At 37.3% G+C, this 27,308-nt stretch overlaps 1 protein-coding gene across 9 annotated transcripts in view; it reads right to left on the reverse strand.

Moving 5' to 3' along the window:
• Positions 1–2,916: 2,916 nt before the first annotated feature.
• Positions 2,917–27,308, reverse strand: part of LOC127428483 (neurexin-2-like) — a 574,215-nt gene continuing 549,823 nt past the window's right edge. For 6 of the 9 annotated variants that reach the window (XM_051676890.1, XM_051676889.1, XM_051676898.1 and 3 more), the window contains 4 exons: positions 25,330–25,419; positions 19,793–20,121; positions 8,722–8,800; positions 2,917–5,558 (listed from right to left, as the gene is read on the reverse strand). In XM_051676890.1, the coding sequence (XP_051532850.1) occupies positions 4,762–5,558; positions 8,722–8,800; positions 19,793–20,121; positions 25,330–25,419 (1,295 nt within the window). In that variant the 3' untranslated portion in view covers positions 2,917–4,761. The remainder of the gene's footprint in view (positions 5,559–8,721; positions 8,801–19,792; positions 20,122–25,329; positions 25,420–27,308) is intronic. The other 3 variants (XM_051676892.1, XM_051676894.1, XM_051676891.1) reach the window with 3 other exon arrangements.

The raw sequence follows: 27,308 nt of genomic DNA on the forward strand, positions 1-27,308 counted from the left end.
GCTGTGGGGGTATTTTTTAGCGGCGGGGACTGGTCATGATTGAAGGAAAGCTGAATGCAGCAAAATACAGAGATATCCTTAATGAAAACCTGGTCCAGAGTGCTCAGGACCTCAGACTGGGCAGATGGTTCACCTTACAACAGGACAATGACCCCAAGCACACATGCAAGAGTGGATTAGGGACAACTCTGTGAATGTCCTTGAGTGGTCCAGCCAGAGCCCGGACTCGAACCCAATCGAACCTCTCTGGAGAGACCTGAAAATGGCTGTCCACTGACAGTCCCCATCCGATCTGCATAGAAGAATGGCAGAAAATCCCCAAATCTAGGTGTGCAAAGCTTGTCTCATCATACCCAAAAAGACTTGAGGCTGTAATCGCTGCCAAAGGTGCTTCAACTAAGTACTGAGTTAAGGGTCTGAATACTTATGTCAATGTGATATTTCAGTTTTTTCTTTTAATGCATTTGCAAAGTTATCAGAAATCTGGTTTTTGCTTTGTCATTATGGGGTATGGAGTGTAGATTGGTGTGAAAAAAATAAAATAAAGAATTTTAGCATAAGGCTGCTACATAATAAAATGTGAAAAAAATGAAGGAGTCTGAATACTTTCTGAATGCACTTTTGGTGGCCAAAAGTTTGGAATAATGTACAGGTTTTGCTGTTTCGGAAGGAAATTGGTACTTTAATTCACCAAAGTGGCATTCAACTGATCACAAAGTATAGGAATCAACCTTATCCTTGAGGAATCATGCTAAATTGCTAATTTGGTACTAGAAAATCACTTGCCATTATATCAAACACAGCTGAAATCTATTTGGTTCATTAAATGAAGCTTAACATTGTGTTTGTTTTTGAGTTGCCACAGTATGCAATAGACTGGCATGTCTTAAGGTCAATGTTAGGTAAAAAATGGCAAAAAAGAAACAGCTTTCTCTAGAAACTCGTCAGTCAATCATTGTTTTGAGGAATGAAGGCTTTACAATGCTTGAAATTGCCAAAAAACTGAAGATTTCATACAAAGGTGTACACTATAGTCTTCAAAGACAAAGGACAACTGGCTCTAACAAGGACAGAAAGAGATGTGGAAGGCCCAGATACAACTAAATAAGAGGATAAGTACATCAGAGTCTCTAGTTTGAGAAATAGAGGCCTCACATGTCCTCAGCTGACAGCTTCATTGAATTCTACCTGCTCAACACCAGTTTCATGTACAACAGTTAAGAGAAGACTCAGGGGTGCAGGCCTTATGGGAAGAATTGCAAAGAAAAAGCCACTTTTGAAACAGAAAAACAAAAAGAAAAGGTTAGAGTGGGCAAAGAAACACAGATATTGGACAACAGATAATTGGGAAGAGTGTTCTGGATCTTAAACCCATTGAGCTTTTGTGGGATCAGCTAGACTGTAAGGTGCGTGAGAAGTGCCCGACAAGACAGCCACATCTATGGCAAGTGCTACAGGAAGCGTGGGGTGAAATGTCACCTGAGTATCTGTACAAACTGACAGATAGAATGCCACGGATCTGCAAAGCTGTCATTGCTGCACGTGGAGGATTTTTTGATGAGAACACTTTGAAGTACTTTAAGAAGTCCTGAAATTTTTTTTCAAATTGTAATAGTAATTTTTCATGTTATTAATGTCCTGACTATATATTGTGATCAGTTGAATGCCACTTTGGTGAATTAAAGTACCAAGTTCTTTCCATAAGAGCAAAATCTGTACATTATTCCAAACTTTCGGCCGCCAGTGTGTGTGTGTGTGTGTGTGTGTGATATATATATCATTTGTTATTATTATTATTATTATTTTGGTCCGTTTTCCAGGAAGATGACTCATCTTACTCGCACAGATGTCCAATAAAATGCTCTCTACAAGCAATAGCAAGTAGCAAATGATGGTTCATAGTTGTGTTTTAAACTAAAGACTATTGGCTATGTAAAAGAAGGAATGAACCCTTAATAAATTGAATATATCCTCAACTTCCTGTTTCATTAAGAAATACATCAACACAAGACAGAAAACTGCTTGTCAAGTGATTTAAGGGGGTCCTTAAGGCTGAAGTGTGCATCTTTGTTGTTGTTAATATACTGTACATTCTGCTATCCCAGCTTAATACGCAGAGACATAAAAGTAAGCCATTTGTAGATTAATTATCTCGACAACTGTGGCTCTATAAAAATGTATTTGTTTGAGGGGCCGTCCAGCCCAACAAAACAACATTGACTCAAGCAATAGTTGGGGCAGGTCTATCTGTTTGTTTGATCAACAGCAGACAGGGATGTGTTCAGAAAGCTGTTTGAAAACAGTTTTTACTCGGTGGCGCTAGCGGTGCAGAAATTACACACTTCAGCTTTAACATGAGAGTCTGAAACAGTAGAAAACAATAATTTAAGTGAAGATTTCATGTTTTACCAGAGGACCAGCAAGGCGATACTCTGGTACACTGGGCTTTTGACTTCAAGTTGACACATTATTCATATAAATAAGAGACCACACTGAACAAATCTGTACGAAGTATAGAACCAAGTGTATTTTCCCTCTGTCAGTGTACACATATTTAGATTTCATCTCACAGTAACACTTTACAATTACATTAAAACAGGAATATACTTTGACCAGCATATGTAAATGACAATTATATTTGGGAAGAACAAACAAAACAAAACAAAACCACAAACAAAAAAGCCCTGTTGATGATTTAACAAAAATAACTCAAATGCAAAATGGAGTTACCGTATGGCTAGATGCAATGCTTAGTCTTTTACCAAATTCCAAAACATCAATTTTTAAATTCAGAATTTCACATTTATTTCACAGATATTCACTGAAGTAATATCTGTTGTAAAAAAAATGTGTGTGTGTGTATATATATATATATATATATATATATATATATATATATATATATATATATATATATTTGTATTTAAATTTTTTTTTTTTTCAATTGCAGAGAAAGGAGTAAACAAAAACCTCTTTGTAATAACAAGGAATGTCAATTCAGGAAACCCATATTTTCAAATGTGAGAAATATCTAGACAGTATACTGTGTTTTTCTTTTCTTTTTTTTCTTCTTTTTTTTAATTTATTCTCATTTCAAGGAGTTGTCCTTCCTTGATACAAAGTCTGGACACAAGGTTGCGCTGCTTTATCCGTAAAAGTCCTGTCAGTTCACTCCTTTAAGGTTTCTTTTCCTGTAAGGTTTGGGGTTGAATTGGCATAACAATACAGTTACACAAGTTCCATTTTCTACCAGTAGAGATGCCACACAGTTCTCAAAATATGATTTGATTTCCTCTTCACATTTGCCTTATCCTGTTTGTTTCACTGTCTGTAGTCTCATTCAGATGGGTATTGGGCTGTAGTTTCACACCATAGAGAATATAAGGGGCACAAGATAGAGTTCTGGTAGTCTTGTGTATTTCTTTGTCATGCCAGAGGACAAACTGGGACAAATGCCACACACAAGCGCACACACATACGCATACATACTGCACGCACGATACACACAAACCTGCATCCTAATGTGTTTTCAGCAATGTCCTGTATTTACATAGATACAACCGAGCTGATGTTCAGTTCAGGATAGTCTAGCTTTCCAAAGCTTTTCCTTTTATCCATGTCTTGCTCTCTCATGGCAAATGTGTGCCCTAAATCACTCCAAGTGAGATCAGAGTTCTCAACTTTATGGTTTGCATTTCATATCATATAAAAAAACTCTCATCAAAAGCTGAATGTGAATACATCATGCATGGAACACAATTAGTAGGCTAACAGATCACTATGTTTCAGCACCAAGGAGAGACAATGCCTCTTGAATGCCTTTAATGGTCATTAGATGGACGTTTACGGTTCATACTTTCATACCTTCTGGTGGAGGCTTTGCTGTCTAACAGCTGATATGCGGTTCTGAGCAAGAATGTGTTTATACAACCATGGCAGATAAAACAAAAATGAAAGAATTCGATTCCTGTGTTTCATGATGGGCAGATTAATCTTAATTTATACACCTGACAAAAAATATCCAAACTACTCGGGTATTTCAGCTCTATAGGACTACAAAGCAGAAGATGTGACCTTATCTGATGCCTTTCCAAACGAATTATTTTTCTTTCTCTGAAAAAGGTGTCAGATTTAACACAGCCTATCCTCAAGAACTGATAGCAGCATCTGCTCGTCTCGTGCAAAAAACGAACACAATCATTTTCTGTTCTAAATAAATTATTACTGTGAGGGAAAAGGAAACGTTTTGTCATCTCAATTTTATAGATGTATAAATTTAATATTGGAGGAATGGCCGCAAAACAGTGTATAGAGACATTTTTAAAACCCTGCATGTTGAAGGGAGGTTTTCTCTCCCTGTCCATGGCGTTTTGTTACCTTTCTGTGGACGCTCAGACCACGCGAAACATAAATTTTTAATTGCAAAGAGTGTAGAGAGCATTACATCATCTGGAATGTAATGGAAGATTTTCTTTAGACATGAAGTAGATAAAATTACATACAACAATGGCTTTGTAAGACAGCAAAGAAGGGAGAATTCATTCATCCATCAGTGTTCCTTTCTCCTCATTCCCTCCTTCTTTATCTTTCTGTGGCAGAAGAGGAGAAAAACTTTTGGAGGAGAAGTAAACAGAAGATTGTGTGGCTTAAATGTTTGAGGATGCAGAGGAGGTGATTTGAAGTTCTGAAAATCCTCAGCCAGCTGATTTCCTTTCTGTTCACCTCCTTCCCTTCTCTCTCTCTCTCTCATACACTCATTCCTCAGACATAATACTCCTTGTCTTTATTCTTCTTGCCCTTGGTGGACGTCTTGGCGACAGCTGCTGTCGTGCTCGGTGTCTTCTCCTTGACTACGGCACCGTTGCTTTCAGAGCCAGAGTTGCAGCTCTGGTCCACCTGATAAGAGCCTTCATCTCGGTTGCGGTATTTATACATGGCGTAAAGGAGGATGAGGATGCACAGGGCGGCTGCTGCCACGATGCCTACCACCATGCCTGTGGTGCTGCTGGACTCCCGGATCACTTCCACGGCGCCGGGCCGACCCTTCTCCATTAGATCGGTGGGATGAGCTGTGGGCACATGGGGGAAATCAGGCGGGTAAGTTAGCCCTGGAGTGTGACGCGAGGATGGGGCAGGGGGAAGGAGCACCTGGTCACGGGTGTTCATTTTGCCTGCTGGGATGTGGAGCTGGTTAGGGTGGGTGGTGGGTGCGGGGACCGGTGGGCGGTGATCACCCGAACCATGGCCCCCGCTCTTGCCTATGGCAGGGGGTGGTGGCAGGACAGTCCTGTCAGTGACCATGGGGGAGTTTTTATAAAAGTCCTCGTCATCAGACTCCGTCATTTCTCCAGAGCCAAAGGCCGACACCTCCATGGGGTCGCCACAGTCCTCCTGGTCCGGAGGGCATTGTGGGCGGGGGTCGGACAGTATGAGGGACTCTTTGGTGGTCTGGAGAGGGGTCAGGGAGGTGGGAGGGGCGGGGATGGCAGGGTAATGGGTGGCCATGGAAAGGGGATCTTGGGTGTCCACGGTAATTATGGGCAACACTAGTTCACCTCCTGGGACGAGAGAGGAGAGAGGGTAAGAGAAGAAAGAATTAGTGAGGAATAAAGAATGTACACACACGCGCACATAATATAGAAACATTTATGTACCTGATTTCTACATCAATATTACTATTATTCTATCATTTCTAATTACCATAGAACTAATATTCTATTTTACTATTTATTCTAAGACAAAGATTCTACATAAAATTGCAAAAAATATTTTCAAAGCCTATTCAAATTCCTAGAATTGGCTAACATTAATAATTCTAGATCAGAAAGCTTAACTAAATTAGAACCAACTCATATTTTGAATAGCTCTTGACTCTTCTCTGGTTAAACAAGATAGCAAACCATGGAGTTTGGGTCACTTACATCAACAAATAGGCCGCATGATTTTTGCATGGAAAAAAGCAAATTACAAAAAACAAAGGTGTGTAAGATGGTCCCTTTAAAAAACCCACAACTTTTCTCCCCTTTATACTCTTTCTACTCGTCTTTGCTCTAGTCTTTCATCTGACATTTGAAAATACAGATTATTCTTTGCAATGACAAAATCCTCTGCATATGTGCATTCTGAGATAATCAAAAAATGTTAAATGCTGTGTCTCAAAACCTGGTGAGCATACTTACTGTCTAATGCCTATATAGAGAACTGTCAACATAATAATAATCAAAATGGAACGTCATAATAAGAAATTGATTTGAGATGCTCTTCGAAGGTAGCAACTTTGTTAACAGCCACTAACACACCGTGCAAACCCTTAAATGGACCCTTTTACAGGTAGCGGTGAAAGAGAGACCACAGCAAATATTATTTTTGTGTTCCCATTTGCTCCAACAGCAAAATAAAAAACAATCCACTAATACATTCAACGACTTTCCAAAAGAGAAAAATAATAATGCACATTGGGTTATGACAGTTAGAGGAGAGAAAGATGATACAATTTACTTCCTCAGCAGCTGTATTTGAAACCCCAACGCAGTAGTGGTGACTATTCTTTTTAAATAAATGCCATGTTAATTTAAAGGAACAGTTCACCCCAAAATACATTTTTTTTAATTTTTTTTTATCATTGACTCACCCTCATGCCATCCCAGATGTGTGACTTTTTTTCTTCTGATGAACACAAACAAAGATTTTTCAATGCAAGTGAATGGTGACCAGAACTACATTAGCATAACAACTCCAGAGAAGCTCCAAAAAGGACATAAAGGCAGCATAAATGTAATCCATAAAACTCCAGTGGTTAAATCCATGTCTTCTGAAGTGATATAATTGGTGTGGGTGAGAAACAGATCAATGTTTAAGTCCTTTTTTCCTATAAATCTCCACATTTGACCAGCCCCATCAGTAGGTGCCTGAATGTGAAAGTCACTTCCACACCAGAATGTGAAAGTAAAATTGTAGATGTACAGTAAAAAAAGGACTTAAATATTTATCTGTTTCTCACCCACACCTATCATATCGCTTTAGAAGGTATATATTTAACCACTTGATTACTTTTATGCTGACCATTCACTTGCATTGTAAGGACCTTCTGAGCTGAAATATTCTTCTAAAAATCTTAACTTGTGTTCTGCAGAAGATAGAAAGCCATGCACATCTGGGATGGCATGAGGGTGAGAAAATGATGAGAAAATGTTTCATTTTTGGGTGAACTATTCCTTTAACGCAAAGAATAATAGTTACAAATATAAAAAGTTGTTCGATTTACGCTGCTAAATAAGGCAGAAAAGCATCATCACAGTCTGTGAAACGGGTCTATTCAGGTGAACCACACAAGAAACTCCACTTATCATGTGGCTAAGCTACTAAATTGAGTATTGTTAAAATATCTTTCAACTGATATTTGTGTGTGCTTCGTATTGAGACAAATTTTAAAAATATTCTACTACTTCCTAATGATGCTTTAGTACTGAAAATACATATTTCCCTCATGAAAAATATATGTCATTTTGCCTAAAATAAGGTATCTTATAAGGTAGCATAATTGTTTCTACCAAGAATGTTGGCTATTTTCAAGTAAGAAGCATGCCTGCGATGTCCAATCAAGGTAGGTAGGCAGCTTACTAGGTTCTGAGACAAAGCCAAGAAATGGGGACATTGAACCACTTATTAAATATCTAAGATGTCTGGGATGATATGTAAATATTTACATTTTCCAAAATTTTGTTCAAATAAAGTAAACTGACAAGAAAACAAAGGCTTGAACAGAATGTTGAACAGCTACAGCTAATTTTTCAGACGGCCTGTCAGAAAGAGCTCAACCACTCAACAGCACTCAATGATTGCAACTTAATGCACAATCACATAAGCAATAGCTGAGCACACAGGAATAATTCCATGTACTAGGCATAATGGTTTTGACACCACATCTACAGTATATTAATGATGAATGGCCATAGTGGACTCCAGTGATGGAGTGGAATGGCCACTTAGCATTATGAATAGCCCTGGCAGTAGAAGAAAGCAACTCTTGCCTCAAGCAATGTAACCCTTAGTCTAAACTCCTATAAATGTACTCAAATCAGTTAGTAATTTAGTTCTCTGAATGACTCATTGAGCTCCGAAGTACATATTTTTAACGTAAACTATTCATGGTTTCTGTAAGTTTAATGTGAGTGCAAGTGCTGGCAGAGAAGCATAATGGCAAACAGAATTTACATACAAAACACAGGTTAGGATAGAACAACACAATACTAATGCTTGTAATTTTTAAACTGATCTAACATATACAGGCCTATTTATATTTTTAGTGAGAACTGCTTGATTTGAAACAAAAGAAGCTTGATGTTCCAAATGTTATTTCCTGAATATTTGAAAAGCATTTCATTTTATGAAGGAAATGTGAGATTTATGAAGCACATTAAAGTATACATAACCATGTACTTAAAACTTGGAAAAATAATTATTTCAAACTCCAAAATGTAACACTAGTTGGTTTTAAAATAAGGAATTATCTACAGCAGAACTGCATCAAACTGAAATATATGCATTAGCGACTATTTCACTAAAAACCTGTACTTTTAACTAGCAATTTTTTCGTTTATTTAGGACAGTGGTTTGGTCTAATGGGAATAGTGTGTGTACTGCCTGTGAGCAGGGATAATCTGAAACGTGTGCTGAGGTGTACAGTTTCAGTGACGCTGGACGTCCAGTGTGTGTACTCACCAGTGCCGGGCTCACACTCTTCCAGATCCTCATCATCACTTGGACACTCTGCTGATGCCACCAGCAGGTCATCTGAGTTCTGAAAGAGCACAATACAGAGGCAAACTGCTTTTAAAGTTGTCAAAGCAAGGATTTTTCTATAGTTTACAGACTCCAATAATTTTTTTCTACAACCTTGAAAAGCAATTTGTCAGAGCTTTGTTGCAGAAAGTGATGAACTTGCATGTGATTAAATAAAAAATTTTAACAAGTTAATTTTTCTTAATTGCAATTAATGCATTTACCGTTAATACAGCATAAACACAAAGCGGATAGCCAGTCTGCCGGCTGATATTGGACTTCATATTGTGGAGGATGCCCATTGCAATGAATATGCAACCTATGTGGGAACCAGTGTTGCCGATTACAAAGTAATTAGTTACTGTAATCATACATTACTGTAATACATTACATTTTAAATACTTGTAATCAGATTATAGTTACAGACTTTCAATTAATTACTTTTCAGTACATTACTTGTGCTAAAGTAATATGTATAATACATTTAAAATATGAATTCTTATGTATGTCTGTTAGCATTTCAGTGACAGCTGAAGGGATTGTGACAATGAATGAGGAGGAAATATAGACATTTTGAATTTGAGCAGAAAACCAAAAACTTTTCTAGGAAAAGTGATTTATAAAGTACCTTAAAAATAAAATTACTAGTAATGTGATTCATTTTTGGATGAAGTAATCAGCAAAGTAATCTTTTTTAAACATTTTGAGAAGTAATTAGTAATTTGAGTTTTTCTCAATGCTGGTGGGGACTAGTTCTTTCAATTAGTCAAACTCCCACTTAGACTTTGGGAAACATTTAATGTTCCTTGAATCTGTGCTATTTTAGTGCCTTTTTATCTTTATACTGTGGAAGACTTTGGAAGAGTTTGAAAAATGTTAATAAAGCATTATATTGTTACATATTGTTTTCTTTTCTTTCCTAAAAAGGAAATGAATGCATTTTGACAGGAAAAGAAGTATATTTAGAGACAAATTACAGCACTTTCAAAATATGTGATTAATCGCGATTAACTACGAAAAACTATTTGATTAATCATGATTAAAAATTGTAATCGACTAACAGCACTAGTGATTACATTTACATCCCTAAAAATATTTTATAATTATAATTTAATAATAATAATACAGCAATTTGGTAATAATAATTTAAATAGAATAATAAAGTTAATAATAATAATAATAATAATAGTACATTTTGTAATCATTTTTGTAATAATCAAATTTTCCACTGACCCCCTATCTTTTTTGTTCAGTTTACTTTTTTTTGCCCCCTTATTTTGTAAGGCCAAGAAAGATTCTGTGATGCTAGACTGAATGGCTTTGCTGCCCCTGAGTCTGACCTGAATTTGAATTAACATTCCCCACTCATACCTCACATTTATAAAACATGTAATTGGATCTGGGCCATGACTGATTTGAGTGCATCATTTTGTCCTTTCCCATCGAGAGGTCAGAACAATTTCACCGTTTACTTGTATGGGGGTATTTATCTATTTGAGAGGCTGGAAAGCATCTACAGAATTAGACTCCACTGCCAACGCTAGAGGTATGAGAATATTTTTATTGATGGTGACATCCATATTTGCATTTGTGCTCTCTGTATTAATAAGCAAACCAAAAATATAAACTGATAGAGGAATTGTTTTACATAGGCTTTTTAAATAAAAACATTCATGATAAGCATCACAGCAGTAATGCAGTGAGACATTATCTTCCCCTAAAGCAGGGGTTCTCAACGGGGGTGGTACCACCCTCCAGGGTGCGTTCAAAGGATACCAAGGGGCGCTGAGAGCAAATTAGAAGAGAGGGGGATGTTAGGTCACAAATGGGGGGCATTTGTCAGTCATATATCAAATCGATCGTCATGTTCCTCTTTGTATAAAATCGTTTTTCTAGACCAGAGGTTCTCAACGGGGGCAGTACCACCCCTAAGGGGGCGCTGAGAGCAAATTAGTAGAGAGTGGGGCGTAAGGTTACAAATGGGGGGTGTTTATCAGTCATAATAATCAAATCTATAGTCAAGTTCCTCTTAAGCATTAAAACGTTTATCTAGACTTGGAGTATATCAGTTGGTTCTCAATTTTACGGGTTGGTACGCATTTGTACTTTGGTTCATCTAATTTTGAAGTCTAGCGACGCATCTGAAGTATCTGGTTTAGCAGTGTCAAATACACAGGCGGATACCTCGGCTAATGCACCTGTATGGCTCTGTAGATGGATACAGCTCAATGGACAGAGCACTGCGAGTGCAAAGCTCTTAAAGCTCGAGCTCTTAAACTCGCAGCTTTGGGAGAATCAGTGAGAAGCAAGGCACGAGAAGCGGAAACCATTTGAATTCGGCACAAAATTCCACATCACCACCCTTGAATTTACTATAATAACACTAACTGTACTTTATCAATTGGATTTATTAGATAATAAATATGATCATATCACTACTTGAGCTCTATTACATTTGTCATAGGCTACATTAGGGGAGTGAGGGAATATAATAAATTTTTGTTACAACTTATAAATATTTATTTTTTGTATTTATTGTTTTTTACATGTGTTTAGAGTAGGTCTACTGTTTATAAATAGTTTGTTTTATAGAAATCATGTTACATCTAACCATGGTAGTGAAGAAGATCCATGCTTCCATGGTCTTTGCATTTTCATTTTATAGGCCACAGATATAGCCTGCCATCTGCTTGAATTCAAGAAATGCAAGGTTTGGTCTCACATTCATGATGTGTAAGCCTGCTGAATTTATTAACAAATCTTTAAAATTATGCAATGCATCAAAGTTGCATTGAGCAAATTAAGCAAATAACACAAATATTGAGTTTTGTGTTTTGTTTTTTTTTTCGGTACAACAAAGTCTCCGCTTTCAAATTATGTCACATAATTGGGAGGGTGGGCGGCTGGGGTAAGAGAATGAAGTAGGGGGGCATTAAAAAAAAAAAAGGTTGAGAACCACTGCCCTAAAGGATCTTATATGTGATTTCCATAATGTGATTACCGAGATAAAATTTTTCACCTCTTCATTCATGACCAAGTGAGATTCTGGCTTAATATATTCAAATATGCATTGGCCCTTGCATTTAAAAACCAGCCATTTTTGGACCATGATTGACATCCTTATACTAATTGAACTGGCCTGAAGACTGGCTGAATTGAAATAGTGTTGTATTGATCTAGTTCACCTTTTTCTGGTGTTTTCTCATCCTTTGTCTGGTCACCATTGTCAGTTACAAACATTTTGACACTTCAACTAGCCAGTATTAAATTCATTTTAAAGGTAATCTCATCGAGGAACATATTCACTTTCAAAGATTTTACTGATTTTTTTCCATCACATCATTAATGTTATTATTCTTCATTTGCACCAAATATACAAAAATAATTCTTGAGCTTGCTACCCATCAAATATTGATTTAGCTGAATGCTGCCAAATCTAAAATAAATCAAAAGAAAATGAACATGAACATGAACATCAAAAGTACAGAGAGTTTCATCCAGGGTATTTGCAGCTTGTAGGAATGAAATTTAAGGCTTTTTAAGGCCAAATGAAATAAACATTTAAGGCCAAAAAAAGGTTTAAAAACACATAAAATAATTAATTAGCAGGTCAATACAAAACCACTGAGGCTACTTGAATATCTCTGGACATGTTTGTTATATTATATTGTGCATTTATGTGTTTTCTTTTTTAAATAATATAATAATAATATAAACTCTAAATGAATTCATGTGAAGTAATTTTTATTTGTATAGCGGTTTGTTTCAAAGCAGCTTCCAGAATATTATGCTTTAACAGAAAATAAAGCTTTAATATCTTTAATGTATTAGAGTCATAATTGTGCGGTTTGATAACAACTTGATTGTAAATTGTGCCTTAAAATTAATAATTTAATAAATAATATAATAATTCATTATGAATGCATGTAGCCTACCCTTCTCTTTAGTCACTTGTTTCTCAGCAAGATGTGATGCAATCATGTGCTGAATTACATTTATATTGTTTTTCTTGGCAGATACCTTTAACAACTACTTTAACATTCTCCCTAACATCTTCTTTTAAGTTCCACATAAAGCAGATATACAGGTTTGCAACTGCATGAAGGTAAGTACATGATGACAATTTTCATTTTTGTGTCAAGTATAACTAGTACAAGTCAATAGTAAGTTATGATGTATACTGAAAACAGATTATATACTATTAAAAAACTATATTAAAGATAGATAATATATTTTCATATTATGTATATTATTGATATTATAGTATTTATATATATTTATATAATTATTATTTATTTATATTATTAGAAACGTATTAAAATTGACTGATTCACATGGCAGAGAAAATACCTGTATTTGTCAGATGGAACTCTAGAGAAATTGAGATAAGAGATGGAACAGATGGAACCCTGCAGCTGAGTAGTTCTGTTAGTTTTACACAAAACATTTTTGCTATTCTCCCTTTCTTGTCAAAGGTGCTGTAAAATAAGGAAGCACCATGATTTTAAATGTGTCTAAACAAGACGGCATCTAAGCAAGATGCGTGCTTGCGAATTGCAACGTTGTCATCTTTGTTGATTATAAACAGGAGCGATGGTTTTTATTGCATGGCTCGCTTACAGAGACACAATATAACACCATTTACATTTCAGATTAACAGATTTATGAAGGTTCATACATCTGTAACATCACAAGTTCAGTACAAATGTGCTTGATTGTGCTTGCACGCACTCACACAAAATTCAAGTGTGAGCTGCGAAATGCTGGCTGCACGAGAGAGATAAAGAGAGAGAAATTTAAGACTTCTTGTCATTTATTTAAGATATTTAAGACTTTTTATGGCCTTAAATATTAAAAAGTACATTCATCGGCATCTGAATTTTAAAATAAAAGCTTTCTCTGGGACCATCAAATCATTTATTGGGAAAAAAGAAAAGAGCTTAGACTAATTTGCCTGTTTTTTTTTTAGTCTGATGTACAAATACTAAAGACTGACATTTTGAACCTCTAATTAAAAGACGCACTGCAGCATTAGTTTTGCCTGACTGCGTTTATTAGAGGATAATTAGCGCACTTCTTATCTGCAGTTCTGCACAATGCCTATGTATTTGGTAAGACAAGTTTACGTATTAAGAGAGCTGGAATTGCAGGTTATATTTAGATATGAGCCTACAATTCTGACAAATGCACCATGACAAATTTTTTTGATGTGGCAAATAGAAAAACACCCAGTCCAGGGCACTTTAAATCTTTAATCCTTAAAAGGGAAACATATAGTTGTGTCAGCTTAATCAAGGGCTTACTTGACAGACACTATGCACAATGGTACAATTTCTTATGAAGTACAAGAGCTCTCACGTGAGCTATGATTTACATGGTGTGGTGGAGGTTCACTTTAAACACATCACAAATTTGAGGTCCAATATGAGGTCAAGGAAAAGCAATCTTGTGTTGCTGGAGGTACAAAACAGCGCAAACAGCTAAAGATAAGGCTGAAATAATAATATATGGCTGACCTTGCAGCTCTCACTGATTTTCAGAACACTTAGAATGAGCTTGAAATGCAGGCTGAGCAGTTTTGCCCTTCAAATATTCAGACGTTTACTTGCACAATCTCACTCATTGTAAAATGAAGATAACTGCTCTGTTGCAAAAACCTAGTGAGCTGCCTTGCTGTCTGCTGCCTACATATGCAAAGAGCACATACAAAAAGCCACAGAATGTATACTATATTTACATATATCTTATCTAAATCTACATTATTTTTTTTACGTGCATGCATTTGTCAAAATATTTACATTTTTTTTTTGTGTTTTTTGTGTTTGTGTGTTCTCTGGACTCATGTCCTTGGCAGTGCTAGCGTGGGCTCTAATCTACCAGTTAAGGTACATGAACCATAATTAACATGTCTACCATTTGGAATGGTCTTTGCATCAGCAGCATGCCTATGATGCCTTAAAATGCTTTCTCCATAGGGGGCTCACTAGGTTTTGGAATGGAGCATATATCTAAAGACCTGTTCTTTGATATCCAATATCTCTTTTTCACAGTGAATGTTAATATAGTCCATTTCAGTATCTAACTGAATGAATTAGTAGTCTATGACACTCTGCTTGGTGCAATTCCATATAAATGTCTTACTCATCTCAGGGAGAAGGAGAGGAGTGGAGCACTGGGAGTTCCTCAACGCTAAGCCGTCTCAGTCAAATCCCTATTTCCCTGTGATTGCTTTGTATGACTATTTACACCCCGGACAGGGTGGATTAGCAGTGATTCACAGTGCACACGTGAGAGAATCCGCGTCCGTCCTCATTTGCGCTAATGTGTGCCTCTTGTGGCCTTGGAGCTTGCCAGTTTGGCTATGATTGACACTAATGGTTATTGAGCTTACCCTTTATTCTTATCAATGCACATCACCTAATCAATGGAGTTGAACACCAGATGAATAAAGGCTGACAGCAGGGGAGGCAGACAGAAGGGCTGCTAAATCGCTAACAATATGTGTGTGTGTACAGGGAGATAATGACAAGAGAGAAATAAATATTTTGAGGACAAAGGCCAAGATACATGAATGCGAGTTTATGCACAAATCAGGATTTACACCCTTTTCTGGTTAACAATTTTTTATTGATTCACATATTGAACACAGAAAAACAAAACATACAGTTGTGCTCAAAAGTTTGCATACCCTGGCAGAAATTGTGAAATTTTGGCATTGATTTTGCAAATATGACTGATCATGCAAAAAAACTGTCTTTTATTTAAGGATAGTGATCATATGAAGCCATTTATTTTCACATAGTTGTTTGGCTCCTTTTTAAATCATAATGATAACATAAATCACCCAAATGGCCCTGATCAAAAGTTTACATACCCTTGAATGTTTGGCCTTGTTACAGACACACAAGGTGACACACACAGGTTTAAATGGCAAGTAAAGGTTAATTTCCCACACCTGTGGCTTTTTAAATTGCAATTATTGTCTGTGTATAAATAGTCAATGAGTTTGTTAGCTCTCACGTGGATGCACTGAGCAGGCTAGATACTGAGCCATGGGGAGCAGAAAAGAACTGTCAAAAGACCTGTGTAACAAGGTAATGGAACTTTATAAAGATGGAAAAGGATCTAAAAAGATATCCAAAGCCTTGAAAATGCCAGTCAGTACTGTTCAATCACTTATTAAGAAGTGGAAAATTCGGGGATCTCTTGATACCAAGCCAAGGTCAGGTAGACCAAGAAAGATTTCAGCCACAACTGCCAGAAGAATTGTTCGGGATACAAAGAAAATTCTACAGGTAACCTCAGGAGAAATACAGGCTGCTCTGGAAAAAGACAGTGTGGTTGTTTCAAGGAGCACAATATGACGATACTTGAACAAAAATGAGCTGCATGGTCGAGTTGCCAGAAAGAAGCCAATGCCACAAAAAAGCCCGGTTACAATATGCCCGACAACACCTTGACATGCCTCACAGCTTCTGGCACACTGTAATTTGGAGTGACGAGACCAAAATAGAGCTTTATGGTCACAACCATAAGCGCTGTGTTTGGAGAGGGGTCAACAAGTATTGTGCTCCTTGAAACAACCACACCGTCTTTTAAATGAAACCCGAGTGCCCAATACATCACATACAAAACTCTGAACCTTCAACCAAAACTCCTGGATCTTAACACACCCCCAAAAGACATGGGTTATGTCTCCATCCTCTGATTGGCATCGCCAGCAGGTGGGTGTGTCTTTAAGACCAAGCCTATACAATCTAGAGGGGGTCCAGTAGAATCCATGTAAAATCTTGAATTGCATAAGGTGCACCCTTGCGTCTCTAGATACAGACTTGACGTTTTTTTAGAATCCTAGCACACTCTCCCTCCTCCAATACCAAGTTTAAATCTTTCTCCCATAATTTCTTGAGAGAAGTTAAAGCTCCGTCCCCCATCTGAATTAGCAGTGAGTAACACACTGATGTCTCATGACCTTTTCCAGTAATAACCACTCCCAGAGTATCTGCCACTTTAGGGGGGTGTACGCTACTTCCAAAAATAGTACAGAGCAAGTGGCGCAGCTGTAAATATCTAAAGAACTGAGATTTGGGAATCCCAAAATGTTGAACCAAATTTTCAAAGGATCTCAACAGCTCTCATATAGGTCACCGAGTGTAGTAACCCCCCTCACAATCCACTCTGACCAGCTGAAAGGGGACTTTTTAATACATAATTTAGAGTTCAGCCATAAGCTTGAGGCAACATTTAGATAAATATCCGAATTAAACACTCTGGACACTTTTGTCCATACCGAGTGTAAATAAGAGATAACGGGGTGTAATTTAACTTCTCCGGTTAGTTTGATAGAAAGGCTTTGCAATGGTGAAATAGGGGCAAGAACTTCCTGTTCAATACAAAACCAGGGAGGGGCTCTCTCAGGTGGAAGCGACCAGTGAGCCAAATGTCTGAGACTGAATGCATAATAATAAAACAAAATCTTGGGTAGGCCTAGCCCATCTTTGTCAATCGGCCTATGCAGCTTACTGAAATGTAATCTGGGACATTTCCCATTCCAAATGAAGGACTTCCCTATGCTATCAAATTGCTTGAAATAAGAGAGGGGGACATCTGTAGGGAGAGGCTGTAGCAGGTAGTTGAATTTTGGAATACAATTCATTTTAATAACATTAACCTTCCCAATCATAGATAAATGTAATGAAGCCCACCTGCCCACATTGCTCGACAACCTTTTTATTAAAGGGTCAAAATTAACTATCTAAATCACACAAATTTGCTGGGAATAAAATACCCAAATACTTAATACCCTGTTTGGGCCACTGAAAGGCACCCAGCTGAAAAGCAGTTATCGGGGAGTATGCTGTCAGAGCCAAAGCTTCGGATTTAGACCAATTAAATCTGTATCCCAAGAACTTGGAAAATAATTTTTTCAAGGCATAGATCTAGAAGGGTCAGAGATGAATAATAAAATATCCTCTGCGTAAAGCAGAAGCTTATGCGCCACACCTTCTGCCATCACCCCTGGAAAATTATCCTCCTTTCTTATCGTGACTGCTAATGGTTCCAGGGCAAGACAGAACAATAATGGGGAAAGAGGGCAACCCTGCCGGGTGACCCTATCCAGAGTAAAATAAACGGAGTCCCCGGTCTGCGGCTCTATCAGGGGTATCAGCTCGAGCACATAAGTGTCTGTTAATGTCTCCAGAGCCCGAGGATTTTGAATTCTTTGACATCTTGTCTTCACAGAACAGTTATGGAACAGGGTGTATCGAATCTCACCGGTTTATGACACAAAAAGTATTAAAAACTAGCAAAGTGCACAGAGCTCGCCGTTCACACGTCCGACACCCGCATGGCGCCAAGCGAATCAGATTTACACCCTTTTAAACCATTTAATTTCCATGCCTTTAACTTTCCAGCTGTTTGTGATTACTGAATACAGATTTTTTTAAAACAGTTTCATTCAGACCTTTTGGCTAATTGGCTAACATGTACTTGTGCTAAAAAGTTAGATGCAGCACCACGAATAGAGCAAAATGTAGCTGTCTAGAGACACCTTTTAACTGTTTATCACGGCACCTAAAATCATGGTGCTCCTGTGTGAGATGCTGAAAAACAGTAGGATGCGGCCTAACAGTGAAAGATATCTGTCTAGCACGTTTACACAGAAAAACATCACAGACTGACGCTAAAATGTCTCGTGCACCTTTTTTTTAATTAAAAAAAATAAAAAAAAACAACAACTGAAAAGAATGAATCACTCACATATAGTACATAATATTCACTACAGAAATGTCCATTTCCATGATGTTTTCAGGTTTACCATGACTGTGGGAACCGTGCAAAATAAGCATTTGAATTAGAGTAAAAAAATTAAAAGAAAGTCACACTGTAAACCTAATAAGTGGATCAAAATGAACTTTTTTGTTCTTACAAACCGTTAGCTTTCACAAGAAAAGTGCTGCAGCTTTAAAAATGTATTTCTCAAGGCTTTGAAAATAATGACTTGAGAAAATTGCAGGACTATTCAAAGAAAATGTGACTAGTAAAATACTATGTGTGGGAGGATTGAAAAGCAAAGAATATGTGGAGGAGATATATCCTGACACATGTGAATCTAAGCATTACAGTGCATCTCCTTCAGGGGCTTCCTGATGCAGAGTGATGGCTCTTTTTCAAGCAATAAATGACAGATTTCTTACCCCAAGGGTGGTACTGTCAGCTTTTTTATTGCTGATACCAACTGGACATCTTGTAAAACAAAACTCTTTATAAACACAACAAAATCCCTCGTTCAGGAGAGACAGGATAAAAAGAGTACTATTCAAGCACTTTGGATGGTACTTGAACAACTAGACAATGTGTTCTATTTGACAAAAGGGAAAATCCTGTGAAACTGCCTAGCACGCATGCAACAATAACTGACACTTTGCTAAACCCCGCCTCAAAAACGTGACCAATCCTACTTTAGCAACTGTTGATGTCCATTATATATATATATATATATATATATATATATATATATATATATATATATATTTTTTTTTTTTTTTTAAATCTATAGGAATGTATGTGTTTGAATAGTTTTAAACTGAATTTTACAGAAATTATCCAACATCAGTAAGATGATGTTAAACACAACATTACATCAGTATGTTAATCATACTGATCATTTCATTGTATTGATTCAGGTCATAATAGTGCTGATAGTAACTAAAGAGTTCACAATACCATATTGAGTATTTTGCAGAAATGTTTAGTTACACAAATGTTATCAGTTGTAATCGCTATAAAATTAGGCTTTTCTCTTTTCAGTTAACAATGGATAAAAATCCTTTGCAATGTCGCACTTTATTTCAGCCATCATATGAACAATATCCATTTCACAATTTACTGAAAATCACATAGTTCACAGAAATTTCCAATTCATTCCTATGCTACATTCTCTAATAAAGTAAACGGAGCATAGCGAAAGGTCAACTGAGCCTTGTACCTCCCATGTTTCCCTACTCACCTGTGTGATACTGTCTTTTAGGCTGGGAGAGCGCTGTCTACGGGTGGTAGTGGTGGCCATGGTGGTGGTGGTCTCCATGATGGTGGTGGACATGTCTCCCGCAGCTGGAGGGGTGGCTGAGGTGTTCTCGGTGGACAAGACAGAGGGCGCGTCCCCCACCAGGCGCAAATTCCCGGCCACCTGTATGTTAGGATCCCCCTCCGCTGCCAGTTTAAGAACTTGCAGCCCGTTGTAGTACAGGCCTGAGATCTGGCCCTGGAATGGCCGTCCCTTATCCTGACCACCCACCTTTATGGCTGCCTGGCTATTGAAGATAGTCAATTGCCGGCCTGTGATGAATCAGAGAGAAGATGGAGAGCAAATAGGCAGGGAGAGAGAGAAAGAGAGAGAGAGCAGTACGACAGTAGAGAGAAACAGAGAAGCAGAAAGTGGCGATCAGTACAGGTTATTTGGTATCAACAGCACATTAACGTCAGGGTTTGCCTGAATCGGTGATAACACTTTAAACATTTGAACCTGGCAATGGAAATCTCCAATTCTAATGGCTTCTGCTTCTGACCGGCATAGTGCAGGGGACGAAATGTTGTATTAATCATGATGGCAAAGATCAATCACAGAGCCTGAGGTGGCTCCTCAACGAGGGCCAGAAAGAGCCCCTATCATTATAGAATAATGTCAATATTATTATCATTTGAGCCTCATTAAATTAAGTAGGGCCTGAGCTGTGGATAATGAATTGACTGAAGAGGGTAAAATTGGGAAACATATCTATGAGTATATAAAGATTTTTGGATATGTTTTATGCAGTGACAGAAGTGTTGTTGATGCTAATCTGCATGAATAAATGTCATCTGCCAGCACAAATGCTAATGTGTCACTGAGGCAGCAGGGGCCTTTCCTCCAGTCCCATGAATAGGCTTACATAGGGGCACACACACACACACACACACACACACTCTATGCTGCATCTGAATTGAGGATTTAGTCTCCTGAATCTCCTCTCATTTTACGCAGCAAAGACCATTGGATAAATTTATGAGGAATAATAGATAGTTTGCTGGTCATTGTCACAAATAAAGCCTGTAAGGGCGATCAGTATCATCTGAAGGATTTAATTTCATGATAATGACTGTCTGACTGTTCTTATCCTGCTTATTACATGCCTACTTAATAAATAAATCAATAAATGGACATGAAATATTGATTTGAGTTTAAATTATTTTATTATGTGAGAAGAGACTGCAGAGTGGTTGCGAGGGACAAATATACAGTTTAGCAGTCATTGCACAACACTGTTTGACCACAGAATTGTGCAATTGACCTATAAGAATCAAGTATTCCAGAGAGCTGTGTGATAAAGAGATTAAATCTTTGTATCTATAAGCAATTGTATTACACTTGAATGAAAATTCTGTCACCATTTACTCACCCTCATGTCGTTCCAAACCTGTATGACTTTCTTTCTTATGCTAAACACAATAGGAAATTTTTTTTAATGAATATCCCGGTCCGTGACAGTCCATGGCGTTTCCACTATTGAGCCAAATGAGGGAGTGCTAGTGCATGCCAGGGCCAGTTGCATTCACACTGTCACTTTCGGGGCCGATTACCCTTGGGCCAAACAAGGCTAATTGGCTAATTGGGGATTGAGGCAGAGTTTCGCTGAGTCAGGTCAGAGGTTTCAGCACCAAGATCGACAATCCTGCAGGTTATGTATCCAGCGTACAACGGTACAGGTTCGGGAAAAATAAAAAAATTGCGGGCACAGTAAAAATCTGTTAAAACACACAATGAACAAAGTGGTGCCCAAAGATCATGGTTCCAGATCATGGATGTTGTGCTGGGACATCCTGCCGCTGTTAGTGGGGAAACCACTCGGGACAACATGGCAATTACAGTCAGTGAGTTGTCAATGCTAACTTATCTTGCTAGCTAACTAATGTTTACATACAATATAAACTCGATATTCTATAACTACATAACATTATACCTCAGCTTGAGTTTCCCTCTTGTTTATGAAATGTGTGGGGTGTGTGATGTTGGCACGAAGGCGGCGTATTAAGGGCGGGTTTAAGGGCAATGCTGCAGGTCTATTGGACCGATGGTGGGAATGCAGATCGATTTTGTTCTGGTGGCTCCAAGTCAGAGGCTATTGTCCCCGGCTGGCCAGTTGATAGCCCTGGTTTGCACTGGCCCGATAGTGGAAAAGTGGATATTGTATGCCTTCAGATTACTTGGAATATGATGCACGAGTCGCATGGACAACATTTATTATGCTTTTGGATGCTTTTTAAAGCTTTAAACTGAGTCGCACTCAACTGCCATTGTAGTGAATAAACAGCCCAGATCATTCATTAAAATTTGTCTTGTGTTCAAGAAAGAAAGTCATAAATATTTGGAATGACATGAGGGTGAGTAAACAGAATTTTCATTTTCGGGTGAACTATTCCTTTAAAAGCAAACAAATGTATTTATTCAAATGAACGTATGAACTAATTTTTACTATGACACAGCATATTGCAACAGGCAGTTGCAGCGCTACATGTTTAATTCAAGGGGGTAAAAGACTTTTTAAATATAGGATAAGGATAATGTTAAACAACCAACCAATATTTAAGTATAATTTAATGGCAACAAAACCTTTGAAATAACTACTTAAAGAGGAAAAGGATGGTTAACTCAAACTGCCATTTTCTTTGACCTCTGAGAACTGGACTGCGTCTATTTAATTTTGATGAGCAGGTACTCTGACACAGCTGATTATGAAGTGGGCAGTTGTTATCCCCTCCATGAGAGTCATTTAATGCTTAATGAAGGGTTGCCATTTAACACAAGTAGTGTCTCACTTTTAACAGCTGAAAATAACTAAGTTTGACATGAGAGTGCAGAGAAAAAGACACTAACCTCTGAAAGGCGTGTCGTATAGAGCGGGTAGAAGCCGGTTGGGCACTTTTTATTTGTTCTTTTTTTGTACAGTGGAAAAATTAGTCTGATTAATGTGTAACATTAACAACTATTACATGTGACATATTACAGAGTGCCAATGAGAGAGAATATACAAACGGCAGTTCAAACGCTCCATTTATCTATCAAAAACGATAACTGTGTGCATGACACCAGGAACCATTAAGTGAAGGTGCACACTGAAATTTAATTTCAGTATCTGAATTCCACATGTCTTATACAAAGGGAAAAAAGGTAGTCCTATGATTAATTCGAAATCTTTTCTCTGCAAATAAATGTGTGAGACCCAGTGACAGAGGTTAGAACATTGAATTAAGGAAAACGAGTAGACCAAAGAGCCTTTGAAATACAGAGACGCAAATTTCTCTCTCACAAAAAACAGTCAGTCAATAAAACACAGCACTCATACAGGACACAGACTTGACGCACAAGGGCTTTGCATCATTATAATTATGTATAAAGTACAACTAATAAATAATTACTCATGTTAAAGGGACATTGTTAATCATATCTGAATGTGCAAGGGTTGACAGCAATTTTCACTGGGTTATGAAAATGTATTTTTCATTAATATTTAGAATGTTTAACCCTCTGAGTTAGTTTTGATTTAGAGGGGATTAAGATGGAATTAGCTTTAGATTAATCATAGTTTAATTTATAAGTTTTATATCGAACGACAGAAATCAAATCACAGTATGAGGGAAACAGCATATATATATATATATATATATATATACACTCACACACACACACACACACACACATACACACACTCACCGACCACTTTATTAGGTACACCTGTACACCTACTTATTCATGCGATTATCTAATCAGCCAATCGTGTGGCAGCAGTGTAATGTATAAACTCATGCAGATATGGGTCAGGAGCTTCAGTTAATGTTCACATCAACCATCAGAATGGGGAAAAAATGTGATCCCAGTGATTTCGACCTTGGCATGATTTTTGACATGTCGGGTTCCACTTCTGTCAGCCAAGAACAGAAAGCTAAGGCAGCAGTGGGCACAGGCACACCAAAACTAGACAGCTAAAGACAGGAAAAACATAGCCTGGACCGATGAATCTCAATTTCTGAATTTCAGTTTCTGTCGGCTGAACTGCCGCTCACTGGATGTTTTTGTTTTTGACACCATTCTGAGTAAACTCTAGAGACTGTTGTGCATGAAAATCCCAGGAGTTCAGCAGTTACAGAAATACTCAAACCAGCCCATCTGGCACCAACAATCATGCCAAGCTCGAAATCACTGAGATCAAGTTTTTTCCCCATTCTGATGGTTGATGTGAACATTAACTGAAGCTCCTGACCCATATCTGCATGATTTTATGCACTGCACTGCTGCCACACGATTGGCTGATTAGATAATTGCATGAATAAGTAGGTGTACAGGTGTACCTAATAAAGTGGTCGGTGAGTGTATATATATATATATATATATATCAAATTATATTGAAAAAGGATGTTGTGTAAATAGTGATAAGTGGATCTTCAACTGAGTTAAATAAGATGAAATGATAGATGTTTTGCACAAATAAAAAGCTGATTTTTTTTTGATCACCATATCATCAGAATTTTATCAAGTTCAATCAATGGAAGAGCACAGAGCTAGAAAGGTCAGTTTTCCAAAAAACATAGGGCAAGTGTATTTGTTTTATACTTAACATTTAGATGTTTGCACAGCACATGAATGAAAAAGGTGTTTGCATATAGATGAAAAAGGCGCAACCAACCAAAAAGTCTGAAAACTTACACATACAGTAGAGGGTATTAATGCACAATATTTTTGGATAATGTGCTTATGCAGAGGTCTGTTTCGGCACTTTAATAACTGAGATAGTTTCTTAGGGAAAATCTAATACAATGGTTATGCAAAGCGTGATTAATCTTTAATTCTACAAGCCAACCAAATGATGTTTTTCATCGTTTTCCTTTTTATTACACTCAAAGGGTTAAAGAACAAAATAAACAGAGGGTTTTTTAAAGCTTTAGACTGAGTTTAGTGTTAGAAGTATGAAAATGCAATAGTCCCTTTAACTGTTTAGGATTGTAAAAGATATATTTATTTTTTATATGAGTTAAAGTATTTTTTTTAAATAATCATTTTCAAAGTTTGCGGAGTCAAGAGGGGATCACAGAAGAAAAACATAAGACAGCAAAAAAAATAATCAACTATTTACAGACAGTTGTTGCAGTTATGGAGCGTTGTTAGAGGGTTAGTCAGGGATTATGTTTAAGATTAAACCTTAATCTCTGAAGCGGTGCAGTTCTAACTTTGTTAAGGACAGCATTTATCGCTACAGGATGAATGAAGAGCACAAGCCACATGGAGATGAACGACTGGATTTACAGGGTGCGTAGGCAGCCGCAATTCACAGTTTGCTTTGGCCCACACATCAGACAAATCAAACTAGTCTTCATATTGGATATGCCAATCCTTCAAAGTCTTTGGTTTTAGAAACTTTCATTCCAAATGGCTTCCAACTTTATGATTTAAAGGGAACTGCACCTCTTCCAGAGCCTTAATAAGTCATTGCTTAATTAATCCATTTTTATTACCTTTGTCGAGTAGCCACTCGTCAACTACCCGACCGAGTCTGTATGGAATTCTTTGCCTGGCTATTGCAAGCCGTTCATTATCAATGTTCCCTTCAAAGAATTTAGAGAGACAGATAAGAGGTTAATATCAAGCGTCACATGGTTAGAACATGGCAACAAGTCTATCAAGTTTAGCAAGTTAGGAAGTCTAAACGAGCTTTATGCTGGAAGTTATGTTGTTTTAAGGATTGCACTTAGTTATGAGACAGTTTAGAAGCTTGAGACTAATTAGAGCATGTTTAAATCTGTTTAGAAATCTTTGACGACATATTTAGTGATCGTTTAACTTTTTTAAAATGTAGGTTATTTTGATTATGATGTCATCTCATGAAATACTACTCATTTCATACAAAGCACAACAATGATTTGTAATAATGTCACACAGTATAATGTGCAGTTATACAGTAGTACTGCCCAAAATTCTACGAAAGACATTTTCTCTGAGATATCTGAGCGAGTATGATGTAATCAGCGTGGTTGCATCTACTATCAAAATGTTGAGGTACCTGCATAAATTAGGATACATGTAATTACAAAAAGACACCACAGCCATAACTGATTATGTGCCTTGGCTGCCAGATAAGAGACAGAGTGTATCTGATGAGATACTACAGTTTCCTTTGTCCTCATGCCTGTGAGACTGATTCTGACAGATCCCGTCACCAGGCTAAATTGAGCTCTCGGTTCCTGTTACTCACTGAAGAGAGGAATCTCATCACAGCACATTTTTTTCCTCCTTCAATCTCCATCTCTCCACCACCCTCCACTCTCTCTGTTCCTTTCAGAACATCCAGATGCACCTAATATCTTTTATATCAGTGGTTCTCAACTGGCAGGTCTGTTCTAATCTAAGACAGCAGTGAAAACAATGCTAAGTGCAAATAATAAAGTGCAACTAATCATTTAATTGTGCATAGTCAGGATAGCAAAATAAACAGGCTAACCCGCTTTTAAAAGGTAGACAAAATTCTTCCCATATCTTTTGTTGTTGACTCTGTGTCTAATCAAACTCGTAATTTTGGAATAATAGTAATAAAAAGTAAAATTTTGGAATAAATTCATCTGTCACTTTGTAGAAGCAAGCCAAATTAGAACGATACCAACACTGACAGGTTGCATAACATGCCCTCATCCTCAAATCATAAACAAATGTACGCAAAATAAAAAAATAGACCCAGACTACATTAACCCTTAAAGGCATACCTTGGGTCTTTAGAGACCCGGGACCTCATTTCACCCCCTGTATCTCATCCATTTTTTGGAGTTGTGCCCACACCTCTTCAGCATTCCTCAATCTATTTCTTATAAATAGTGTACCACACACACACACACACACAAAAAAGAAGCCAAAATTGCAAAAAATAAATAAATGTTTTTTATAATGGCTTGAGTACCAAAAGTGTATAGGGTCATTAGAGACCCTAGGTATGTGATAATATCGGAGTTTTTTTGCACTTCCATAAATTATATTTTTTATAAGTATTTCGTATCTATTTCTTTGTTTTTGTTTTTTTAAAAGAGAAATGAGTACTATATCATACAAAGAAAATAATATATCATACAGTTGTGCTCAAAATTTTGCATACCCTGGCAGAAATTGTGAAATTTTGGCATTGATTTTGAAAATATGACTGATTATGCAAAAAAACTGTCTTTTATTTAAGTATAGTGATCATATGAAGCCATTAATTATCACATAGTTGTTTGGCTCTTTTTTAAATCATGATGATAACAGAAATCACCCAAATGGCCCAGATCAAAATTTTATATACCTCTGAATGTTTGGCCTTGTTACAGACACACAAGTTGACACACACAGGTTTAAATGGCAAGTAAAGGTTAATTTCCCACACCTGTGGCTTTTTAAATTGCAATTAGTGTCTGTGTATAAACAGTCAATGAGTTTGTTAGCTCTCACGTGGATGCACTGAGCAGGCTAG

Source organism: Myxocyprinus asiaticus, chromosome 38, assembly GCF_019703515.2.
Source record: "Myxocyprinus asiaticus isolate MX2 ecotype Aquarium Trade chromosome 38, UBuf_Myxa_2, whole genome shotgun sequence".
NCBI lineage: Eukaryota > Metazoa > Chordata > Actinopteri > Cypriniformes > Catostomidae > Myxocyprinus > Myxocyprinus asiaticus.